This window comes from Equus asinus, chromosome 20 (assembly GCF_041296235.1).
Source record: "Equus asinus isolate D_3611 breed Donkey chromosome 20, EquAss-T2T_v2, whole genome shotgun sequence".
NCBI lineage: Eukaryota > Metazoa > Chordata > Mammalia > Perissodactyla > Equidae > Equus > Equus asinus.
In genome coordinates this window covers 86,121,742-86,134,661 of record NC_091809.1, presented here as the reverse complement: position 1 = coordinate 86,134,661, position 12,920 = coordinate 86,121,742, and the positions used below count along the sequence as shown (strand labels likewise).

Sequence of the window (12,920 nt, the reverse complement as noted above, 5' to 3'; positions counted from 1 at the left end):
CTTCCTCCCAGAAATGTGAGAATCAACTGAAATAATAGGAAAGCACTCTACAAAGGGATGTACCAACATTAAGATTATTACTCTTTCCAGAGTAGGGAGAAGCTGTGAAGAGGAGGCTGCAGGCAGCAGAGGAGGGAACAGCCAGCTCAGCTAGGCCTGGACAGCAGTGCCTGGTAGCTTTGTGGCTGGAGACTGCAATGTGTGAGCATTCCAACAGCTTCACCTTCCCCTTTCCCCTTTGCTGAAGCTCATAACCAGATGCACCTACATAATAAGATGACAGATTATACATAATCAGCACTTACCAGAGAGTAAGCCCTTTGAAGGCAAGGGCGGGTTGTTGTCATCTTTATCCTCAGCACCCAGCACAAGTGCTTGGCACAGAGTGAGTACCCAGTAAATATTTGTTAAATGAATAAGTAAATGGATTAATGACTGAATGACATACGGCACTAGTTTGACATAACAAGAAGTCCAAGCCTACTCCATCCCCTCCCCACTTCCACCCCAAGCCCTAGTATATTGTGCCTGTAAAGAAGGCAGAGTTAGGATACAACAGCATTGGGAAGAGTCATTCCAGGGAGAAGGTTGGGGCCCACTGCAGTCAGCCCCTACCTCTGCACCATTTCTTTAAAGTAGATAAACTGTATATGGATAATTCAGGGGAGACTAAAAGAGCCCTGAGGCTCCTGGGCAATAAAAGAGGCAGCTGCTGAGGGGACAGCAAAAGAAAAGAGAAACACCACAAGCTTTGAAGTCTACCCAGATCTAGGTTCAAATTATAGTTTTGTCTCTAACTAACCATGTGACCTTGGATAAGTTACTTAGCCAGTTTCATCATCTATATACAATAATACCTACCTTACAGGATTGATGTAAGAATTAATGAGATACTGCATATAAAGCGTTGAGTAGAGTGCCTGGCATGTAGTAAGCACTCGATAAATGGCAGCTATTTGTACCATTACCAGGATTGATAGAATTATTAAATAAGAGAATGGATGTGAAGTGCCCATCATACTTCATAGCAAGTGCACAACAGATGTAAGAAGAGGAGAGGTCTATGGACTCTGCCCAGGACAGAGTGGAATCTCACCTAACTGGCCAGAGCAACCTGAAGGCAGGCCGACCCCAGCCTATTCCCTGCACCTCCACATGAGAGAACCCAGTCTTCTCCTGACCTTGGCATAGCATGGCCACTGAGCTGCAGTTTCCGGAAGGTCTCCTCATATTGAGGCAGCTCCACATATGTGATCAGCCACTGCACCACCTCATCCACGGTCCAGTTGTATACTGTGGGAAGAGACAAGCAAAACCATGACTCCAGAATGCCAAGCACTGCTTGCACTTACTGTCACAGTCACACTGACCTTAATATTTATCACGTCTGTATGTTTAGCATCTCTCTCTCCAATAAAATCCTAAGTACGAATGGAGTGTATATTGTACTTTTTGTTTGACCTATAGGGAATGGACTTGCTCTTCTACTATGCTGGATTCCAGAATGAAATAATCCTGAATTATAACATTAATAATAACATTACTACTACTAACAGAAGTCATCATTTACATAGCACTTACTATATGAGAGGCATTGTTTTAATTTTAAGTACCTGACATATATTAAATCACTAATCTTCACAACTACTATGTGAAGGATATATCTTATTTTATCCCTATTTTACAGATGAAGAAACTGAGGCACAGCAAGGTTATATAACTTTCCAAAGTTACCCAGCTAGGCACTGGTAAAGCCAACATTTGGACTCAAGCAGTCTGGCTCCACAACCCTTGCTCTAAGCCATTATGTTTTAGATACAGAGACAGATCTAAATTTGCTACCTGAAGTTGCTAGAAGCTTTCATACAGAGGCAAATTTGAGCCAAGAGATGGATCCAGCTGACACCAATTAAGCCCTGAGTCAAATCACACCTGTAGACAGCTCTGTTCATAGATTTTACAGTTTTGTGCAACAAGTAGATTTCCCTTTCTGCTTATATCAGATTGAAAAGGTTTTCTGTCACAAGAGCCAATTCTAATGGAAACGACTACTGAGTGATCATTCACAACAAAGCAAATCACATCATCACCATATGTGGACCAGTGTAGCTATGTGTTCCTCAATATTACAGTGGTGTGATTTTTCTTGAAATAAATAATCATAAAAATAATTCTTTTAAAACAATTTTAATATTTGTGTGGTGTTTGATAAATTTATCTCCATACTTTGTCAAGAGTCAACAATAAAGGAATAGGAGTGGACTTAATACACAAGGAATATGTTTGAGCCAAGTGAAGGTCAAATGACATCTTGATGTATTATATAAACCAAAGTTTCATAGTATCTTGAATAGAGAAAAAATGTTAGGAGGACTGAGTCATCAAATGGCACCCAGTAATACAGGCATGCTGAACTTAAAGAGCTTGAGAGAAATTGACTTTCAGCAAAAAGGTACAATAGTCCCCCTTCATCTGCAGAGGATACGTTCCAAGACCCTCAGTGGATTCCTGAAACCACAGTTAGCACCAAACCCTATATATACTATGTTTTTTCTATACATACATACCTATGATAAAGTTTAATTCATAAATTAGGCACAGTAAGAGATTAACAAGAATGATTAATAATAAAATAGAACAGCGCCAGCCCGGTGGCGCAGTAGTTAAGCATGCACATTCCGCTTCGGCAGCCCAGGGATCGCCGGTTCGGATCCCAGTGCAGACATGGCACCACTTGGCAAGCCATGCTGTGGTAGGTGTCCACATATAAAGTAGAGGAAGATGGGCACGATGTTAGCTCAGGGCCAGTCTTCCTCAGCAAAAAGAGGAGGATTGGCAGCAGTTAGCTCAGGGCTAATCTTTCTCAAAAAAAAAATAATAAAAATAATAATAAAATAGAACAATTATAACAATATGTTGTAATAAAAGTTACCATAGATCTTAGCAACATCAGCATATGTTTTTTTTCTTTCATTATTAAGTTGAAAACTGGTTTTTTTTTTGAGGAAGATTAGCCCTAAGCTAACATCCGCTGCCAATCCTCCTCTTTTTGCTGAGGAAGATTGGCCCTGAGCTAACATCCGTGCCCATCTTCCTCCACTTTATATGAGAACTTTTACCTTTTCACTTAAAGGAAGCACTTTACAGCTTCTCTTTGGCATATCCAAATTGCCAGCATCACTATTCCTGTGCTTCAGAGTCATTTTTAAGTAAAATAAGGGTTACTTGAACACAAGCACTAAGATCTGATGACCAAGATACCTACTAAGTGACTAACAGGCAGGTAGTTTATACAGAGTGGATACGCCAGACAAAGGGATGATTCATGTCCTGGGTGGGACTAAGCGAGAAGGCACAAGATTTCATCAGAAGTGCAATTTAAAACTTATAAATTGTTTATTCCTGGAATTTTCCATTTAATATTTTCAGATTGTGGTTGACTGCGGGTAACTGAAACTGTGGAAAGTGAAACTGCAGATAAGGAGGGACTGCTGTATCATTTAATTGGATCTAAAGATTGCTTTTATTTAATGTATAAATCTGCTTTTATTTATATTTGTATACAAATTTTATACAGTAACTTAAAGCTCATTTTATGTTTGTACACATTTAAATAACATTATAATAAAAATAATTTGTTAGCATTGCACGTCCAAGATAAATTATTTCCCTTAAAAGGAAATTGTACATTCCTCAAGTTTGAAAACTACTGCTGCAAACAGCAAGAAGCCAAAAAAGTTCTGAAGCAGAATGAAATGGTAAGATTTATCACCCTCATCTTTTAAGATCTATATCCTTCCCAAAAGCTGTCTTTCATCAGAATACTGTATAATTTTCCTTTAATAGTCAGGAAACATTGAAGGTATGGACGATGGCCTATTCATTTTTGCTTGCTCCAGTGTCTCTAGAATAGAGCCTCATATACAGTGGCATCAATAAGAATTTACTCAAAGAGTAACTACCCTAAATGAGGAGTTCAGAAATGTTCTGATTGTGGTCCTCCAAACAACAACAATCTCCTTAGACAAACATACAACTTATGCAGACGGTTAACTTTTGAAATGCTTCTCAAAAAACAGGCATGCCTCTGGTAGGCACACCTCAGATCTTAGGTTGCTTCTGTCACTCTCACATAAGCTAGAGAAGTTGGAAGGCTGGGCCTTGTCCCTTCATTCTCCTACTGCCCACACAGTGGAGCCCAGCACACGGTGCAAAGCAGACTCTCAGAAAGACATCCTGAATGAAACAAAGTTGAAGGCAAAAATGCTCCAATCTCTTGTTGTCCTCAAGAAGCTATGGAGGAAAGTTCTGAAGCTAAGAGACTCTGGAGGTAGATTAAACTACTTGCAGACGCCAGCAGGTGAGAGGGGAACGGTCTAGTGCACTCAGACTTTATCCTAGAAGACGAGATCCTGGCGGCTTGGGTGAAGGGCGCTTAGTCCTGCTTAGCTAAATTTCTAATTCCCAGACTAGAATACATTGGAGGGAAGAGAGAAATTAATTTCTAAGAGATATAATCAAATCCTAGGATTTGGGAAAGGGGGGATGACAGAGCTGGGGTTAAAGAAGCGTCGAGGAAAGTAGAATGCATTGGCCTTTTATCCTGAAAATGAATATATAATCACATACATTACAAATGTGATCATTTACCGTGGTCTGGAGTGTCAGGTAATGAAGGTGTTCTAGAGTGACACACAGATATGAGGCAGACAGACAAGTTCTAACCCGTAAAGTGGAGAACAATGCACTCCTGCCCCTGCTGCCAAGGGAGCTCTGCCTCATCCAGCACAAAGGGGCCTTTCTGTTTCGCCTGTGGAGTGGAAAGAAGGTTACTTTTTTGATCCTGGAAAGGCCTGAGGCTAGTGGTGCTACAAGGGCCTTTTGTCTGCTGGGAGGATACCTTGATACAAGCCTGAGCATAGACCCTTGGCACATAGGAACTTCTCTATCTGCACCCTACACTGCAGTGGAGGCAGGCAGGAGTCACTCTAGACTAGGCTTTCTCAGTTTCTGCACCATTGACATTTTGGACAGGATAATTTTTTTGTTGTCGGGGGCTGTCTTGTGCATTGTAGAATGTTTAACAATATCCCTGGCATCTACTCACTGGATGCCAGTAGCATGCTGCCAGTCTTGACAATCAAAAATGTCTCCAGATACTGTCAAGTGTCCCCTGGGGATAAAACTGCCCCTGGCTGAGAACCACTGCTCTAAACACTACATTAAGTGAGGCAGAGGGTCTATAAGGGGGCCACTGCATCCCAGTAAGGATGGACTCTGAACACATTCAGTCCCTCCCTACATAGCTAAGCTGTGGGAAAAAGGGTAATGGCTTCAGCATGTCAGGACAAACCTCAAGGCTGTTTTTTTTTGTTTTTTGTGCTCTACATATCATTCTGTTACCTAGACGGATGCCCTACATAGGTAGGGCTTGGCAGCATTGTGTTGCCCACCCAGTGGAACTGCAGTCTGAATAGAATAAGCCAGAATGAGCTGCATCCTTGTCAGACAGCAATTCTGTGTCCCAGGGTGAATATCTCACTCAACAACCATGGTGAGATATCAGGGCATCTCGTCTCTAAGGTTCAAGTACCTAAAAGTTAAATGTTTTGTTCTGCTTTCTCATTCCAAAAGAGAAAATGGGAAGACTCCCTGGGCCAAAGAGAGGAAGAAAGTAACAGCAAGTATAGAGGGCTGTGGCTGTCAGTGAAAGGCTACAAAATGTGGCAAGGAGAGCTTAGCATAGACACAGGCTCCAAATGACTCAGGTGGCCAAATCCCAGGAGGACATACAAGCAAGAGACAGTCCTCTAAATTTATGAGTGCCTCATCCCCCGAGCCTGTCCCTGCAGCCCCTAGAGAAATCAAAGACGACATCTCTGGGCAAAATGACAGACAATACTACACAGAATCAGAGAAGACCAACCCCCGGAGTTTTCCTCAACAAGTAGTCCTTCATAAAAGAAATGAACAAGGTGACTAACTTTGTAGTCTCCAACCTTTTTAATGACATAACCTACCTGTAAAAAAATTTTAAGCACGTATTGCCAATACATGAATATCCATTTATAAGTTAGATTCATGTACTGGCATCAAATATATTGTAAAACATACATAAAAATTAATGAGACAAAAATAAATGCAATATAAATACAAGCTCTAGCATTTTCTTGTGGCATCCAGTTGATTGTCTTGTGCAGTTGGAAATCACTGGACTAAGAGGCTAACATCCCAACACAGATGACCTAAGTTTCACAGCTTTGCCCTGGAGGCTGCCTCTGCTGTAGCCCTTAACTTCGCCGTCTTCATTTAGAATCAGTATCTCGCACACTATATTTATTCATCCTTGAACACTGCTATCAGATTTCCAGGTATTTGATATTTCCAGAAAAGCTCTTTTCCCTCTTCTTGGCCTGCTAAACACCAACTAATCCTTAAAACCCAGCTCTACCTCATTGCTTACTAACACTCTTTGGAGCCCACTTCAAAATCCCCTCTTCTAAAACCTTCAAAATAAGTACTAGCTCTCCTTTCTCTGCTTACTCAGCACCTTATACAGACTTCTTGTTTAACATGTATGTTATATTGTTATTATTTAGTCACATATCTCTCTTCTCCATCATACTAGAAGCAATTTGGTGTTGGGGAACATTTATTTATTGCCCAGTGTCTAACACAGGGCTGGATCATTCTAAGTCTTCTATAAAATTTACTGGAATGCACAAAAGAATCAATATAAATGAATGAATGAATAAATGATAGCAATCTGTAGCTCCTGGATCACTTGTACATCCCATCAGTATTTACATTATGCTTTCTCACTAACAGCATCACTCTCCTCCACCAATTTCTTTTTTTTTTTTTTGAGGAAGATTAGCCCTGAGCTAACTGCTGCCAATCCTCCTCTTTTTATTGAGGAAGACTGGCCCTGAGCTAACATGCATGCCCATCTTCCTCTACTTTTTATATGTGGGACACCTACCACAGCATGGCTTGCCAAGCGGTGCCATGTCCTCACCTGGGATCCCAACTGGTGAACCCTGGGCCGCCAAAGCAGAACATGTGCACTTAACCACTGCGCCACTGAGCCGGCCCCTCCTCCACCAATTTCTTAGAGAAAGGGGGGAATTTTTTTTTTTAAAAAAAGCACTTATCTTATGCATATCAGCAGAGAATCCCAGAAATTGATGTTTATTTAGCTTCTCAGATAGTAAAGATACATCCTGGCCTCCATACTATGTTTCATAGATAAGAAGGGGACTTTCCCATTTGAGAAAGATTTTTATTTAAAATGAATAAAACTTCCTGTTTTATTCTGAGATAACCATAAAAAACTAAGTTACTCAGGATTGCCCTGGGCATTTTAGAACACTGGATTTTTACTGTAGAATATATTAGAAAAAGCACTAGATTTGAAGCTGCAAGACCTTGATTTCTATCCTATCTGCCATGGACCAACTTGGGGAAATCACTTAACCATTCTGAACTTCATTTTCCCTTCTATAAAATATTCACTCAGTCATTCAAAACATTTATTTTGTACGACTTTGTGCCAGACACTGGGAACAAAGCAGTGACTGAGACAGAGATCCCTACACCCATGTAGCCCACAGTCTAGTGATCCCTGTCTCCCAGACTTGCTGAATTGAATGAGTTCATGTTTGAAAATGCCTAGGATTTAATACAAACACAATAGTAATTGTTTCTTCATATATATATGTATATTCATTTAAAAATGAATAGTGTTGGGGACTGGCCAGAATCTGGGTGGACAGAGATGCAGGCCCACCAGAGGAAAGAAATATGAGCAAAGACACAGAACTAGAAAGTGTGGGGCCTGTTCAGAGAACACTGACTCCAGTTTGTCTGGAGTCCAAGGGTTACATACAGGGACAAGGAGAGTGAGGCATTGCTGAGGCCAAGTGATAAAAGTCCTTGAAAGGACTTTTGAAAGTCCTTGAAAGGTGGTCTCAAACTCCAAAATCATTTATTCACTAGAGGGGAAAAAAACATTTATTGAGCACCTACTACTTGCCAGGCACTGCTCTAGGAGCTAGGGACACAAGAGTACACAAAATAGAGTCACAGATCCCTGATGCTTACATTCTCCTGGAGAGAGACAAAGAAAAAGACTACAAACACATAATGATATGTTGGGTACTGATAACTACAATGAAGAAAAATAAAGCAGGGTAAGAGGATAAAGAGTAGTGTTAGATCAGAGCAGGGAAGGCTTCTGTGATGAGGTGACATCTGAGCAGAAAATGAAATGAAGGTGTGAGCCAAGTGAATATTTGGGTGAAAGTCATTCCAGGCAGATGGAACAGTAAGGATTATTCCCCAGCACTTGAGCTATAGCAATACCTCCAGGGATATACCCAGACAGATGCTTGGCCTTGGCCAATCTTTTCTCTTGCCAGACAAAGAATAAATAGTAAGAAATGAGCTTTTGAGTCAGTTATCTCTTTCTTCTAATGGAGCCGTGGTGCCTCCAGATGAAGCCCTCACTTACTTCTGTGGTTTCCCACCCACATCCCAAAAGAATAATGTCTGGCAGGAAGGTTGCCAGTACCTTCTTTGCCTCTCCTTTACACAGCTATTAGTCAGTTCGTTGGTCACTCGGTCAGCCTTCAGTCAGCCTTTTGGTCAGCCAGTCACATGTAGCACAGTGGGTAGGAATCTAGGTTTTGGAACCAAGTGCCTTGGTTTTAATCCAGGATGTGCCTCTTACTAGATATAAAACCATGGGCAAATTACTTAACCTTTCTGTGCCTCATTTTCTCACCTGTAAAATGGTGAGAATCAGAGTTCTCACATCATAAGTGTGTAGTGAAGATATGGGAAGCCCCTAGTATACAGTAAGTGCTAAACAAATATTAGCTATTATTATTATCACCATTCATTTATTCATTCATTTGCCAAGCCTTCATTGGCTTCCACTCTAGTAGGTCCTGGGTGAGGTACTAAATACAGAGATCAATCTGCATGATATTCATCATAAAGGCTCTCTTGTAGAGAGGGAGACATACAAGAAAATAAATGAGTAAAATATAGTGTGACAGTGCTAGGTCAGAGGAATATTTGGGGTGATGTGGGGACACAGAGAAAGGAGTGACTCATTGCCAGTGAGTCAGAAAAGGCATCACAAAGCCTAGCCTCTTATCCAGTTACTCAGGATAGAGAGCACTCCAATATAGCTACAGAATCTTACCAAAGAGGCCTTCTCTAAGGATAATCTGTAGCCTAGACCTGTAGCCTCTCTCTGAGTGGTTTCCTTCTGCTCTCACTAGCAGTTTTTCATCTGCACCTAGAGCCAGGCAGAGGTCTTAGTTTTCTAATATGATGTTAATATCAAGCCCTAAACCATCATTGCAAAAAGAATCTGACCCATTTGCTTAGGCCTCATGTGACAAACCCACTAGGCTACCTGGCAAAAGCCAGGTGTCCCAGGGCCCAACAGGACCTACTATTGAAGATCACCTCTAGAGCAACTACATGGCTAGCAGAGAGCCAGGTAGAGAAAGACCAGCAACATGGCTGCAAAGTAGTAAGAGAACCTAGATTGGAATGTTGAATGAGCCAAACAACTTGCATAAGATCATACACTGGCAGATCCAAGGGCACACTTTTGTCTTCCTCATGCCTTCTCTGGGCCAAGTCCTGTGTTAAGTGCTAAGATATAGAATCATATAAGATAATGCCCTCAAGCAGTCTGGTGGGAAAACAGATGGGGAACAGATCATTGCAATTAGTGTGCTAAGTGCTGTGATGAGATAAGCCTAAGAGGCTGTGGGAACTCAGCAGAAGGCACCCAACCTAGCCTGTGGTTTCCAGGGAAGATTTCCTAAAACAGAGGATAGTTAAGTTGAGTCTTGATTGTCAAGTAGGATTTAACCAGATCAAGAAAAAGGAAAGACAGAACAGCATATATGAAAGCATCGATAAAACAGAGTGACATATTCTAGTAACTTCAGGTAAATCAGTAGAGCTACAGACAAGGAGATGTGATGAAGAGCAGTAGAAAATTTAAAAATAGGTGGATCCCAGAAATAAGCATGTGCCTGGTATACTAAACTAATCAAGCACAATGTCTGGTGGTACAGAAAAGGTACTCAGTTAATTTATTTTTTTAATGCAGCCATGTTTGCACAGATTGTAGAAGAGAAAAAGTACCTTTTCGGGCCAATACCACAGAGGTAAATAAGGAATGACAGAGAAGCACAGCATTAAAATATAAAGAAACTCAGGATGTAAAAGAAAATAACCAGATTTTTATTTACATGTACATATTGATCTTTCCTTCTTAACTGACGTAACTCATTTGAGATTACAAATGGACATTTAATTTTGATCCATCTGACTAACACCTCACAGATAAAGATAAAAAGAATCAGTGCCATTTTCTATAATAATTTCTTTCGTCAGCAACTACTGAGCCCTCAGTACCTTATTTTGTTGAGTCCCAAATAAGATAGCAGTTGTGATTTAAGCTTACTACTAGTTCTACACAAACTCAAGTGTTACCTGACCAATAGAAAAGCCAATATTTATCTTCTCAAAATAACACATGATTACTAAATATGATTACACAGGAACTTATTTGTAACATTTTTAGCAATATCTTTATTTGTCCAGGTTCCATTTAAGAATATTTCTTCCATCCAGAAATTTGATGTCCTAGCATGTCTGATTCATTTTTTTTTTTTTTTTAACGTGGGGAAGACACTGAAAAATGTAAGCAGAGACCTGGTCAGAGATTTATTTTAGAAAGATCTACCTGGAACCAAATGAAGGACAGACTGCAGTAGAGCTAGACTGGGCCAAGAAGAACAGTATGAAAGCGTCCAAGCAAAAGATGATTAAGCTGAGACTTCTACTTCAGGCCAAGATGAAGGTACAGGGATAGAATTTACCCTGCCTCCTGAAACAACAGAAAAAAAAAAGACGAAGTATATGAAACAATGGTTTTCAAGATACTGTACATCACCCTACAACGGACAGTGATCTTTGAGAGATGGTAAACAAATGAGGCAAGTCATACAACCATCCCAGCTTATGGCTTGAGAGAATTTCCAGGCCACAGTGCAGAGAGTAGAATTAAGGTTGAAATGGCAGAAACGGAAATACACTATTATAAGGTTCTTATACCATATATGACAAGGTATAATAAAATCTCTTGAAAGTAGACTGTGATAAGTTAAAGATGCATATTTTATCTCCTAAAGCTACTACCAAAATAACAAAACAAAGAGTTAAGCCAATAAAGAAGATAAAATGGAATCATAAAAAATACTCTTAATCCAAAAGAAGGCAGAAAAAGAGGATAAGGGAACAAAAAACAGATGGGAAAAACAGAAACAGTAAGATAATGGAGTCAAATCTAACCATATTAATAAACACATTACATGTAAATGGTCTTAACACCCCCAATTAAAAGACAGAGACTGTCAGATTGCAAAAAAGTAAATAAATAAGACTCAACCATATGCTGTCTATAACAAACGCATTTTAGGGGCCGGCCCTGTGGCCAAGTGGTTAAGTTCCCACACTCCACTTTGGCAGCTCAGGGTTTCACCGGTTTGGATCCTGGGTGCAGACATGGCACCACTTGTTGGGCCACGTTGAGGCAGCGTACCACATGCCACAACTGGAAGGACCCACAACTAAAATAAACAACTATGTACTGGGGGGATTTGGGGAGAAAAAGCAGGGGAAAAATGCATTTTAAATATAACACAAATAGTTTAAAAATAAATCAATGGAAAAAGAAATGAACAATACTCAAAAGAAAGCTATATTAACATCAGAGTAGATTTTAGAGCAAAGAATATTAACAGGGATAAAGAAGGTCATTTCATAATAATAAAGACGTCAGTTAAGAAAACATAACAATCTTAAATCTATATGCACCTAGTAGCAAACCTTTAAAATACACAAAGCAAAAACTCACAGAATTAATTGCAAGGAGAAATAGGCAAATCCACAATTATAGTTGGAAATTTAAATACTCCTCTCTCAATAATTGATAGAACAAGTAGGCAGAAAATCAGCAAAGATATAGTAGACTTGAACAACAGCATCAACTGCCATGGCCTGACTGACATTTTATATAACATTCCACCCAACAACAGCCAAGTGTACATGGAACATTTACCAAGATAGAACATGTTTGAGGATAAAAAAAAATCTTAAAATATTTTAAAGGATTCAAGCCATACAAAGAATGTTCTCAGACCACACGGAATTAAACTGGAAATCAGTAACACAAAAATTTCTGGAAAATCCCCCAATATCTGGAAACTAAATAATATGCTTCTCAATAGCTCATGAATCAAAGAAGATATCAGAAAAGAATAAGAAAGCATTCTGAGGTGAATGAATGTAAAAACAAAACACGTCATAGTGAATAACCAATACTAGATGAATGTAATATATGACAGATTTCAGAGGTATGCATTTCCAGTGCAAGAATAACCCCTTAAACTGGAACACATTATTAAAGGATACTAAGTTAGTGAAGACTATAGGAGACAAAAAAAGTGAGAATAAGCATTTACCATCAGTTGTGTTTTCATATTAGGTATTTTTACTCTGTCTATGCCACCAATAAGTCAGATGGAAAAAAGCAAAAAACCACAGCATACCAGAATTTCTGAAATCCTGCTAAAGCAGTACTTTAGTGTAAATTTATAGCACTAAATGCCTATATTAGAAGAAAAAGAAAGGTCTCAAATCAATATCCTTAGCTTCCACTTTAACAGACTAGAAAGGAAGAGGAAATTAAACTCAAAGTAAGCAGAAGAAAAAAAATAAATACCAAAGTAAGAGTCAATGAAATAGACAAAAATAAAGAAAATTCTTGAAAGCAAACACTGGTTCTTTGAGAAGATCAATAAAATTAATAAACATCTAACAAGACT

The 12,920-nt window shown here is 39.6% G+C and overlaps 1 protein-coding gene across 8 annotated transcripts in view; it reads right to left on the bottom strand.

Moving 5' to 3' along the window:
• The window catches only part of STIM1 (stromal interaction molecule 1), a 172,247-nt gene that overhangs the window by 36,329 nt on the left and 122,998 nt on the right, over positions 1–12,920 (bottom strand). For all 8 annotated transcript variants that reach the window (XM_014841954.3, XM_070490810.1, XM_014841953.3 and 5 more), the window contains one exon: positions 1,182–1,293. In XM_014841954.3, coding sequence (XP_014697440.1) covers positions 1,182–1,293 — 112 coding nt within the window. The remainder of the gene's footprint in view (positions 1–1,181; positions 1,294–12,920) is intronic.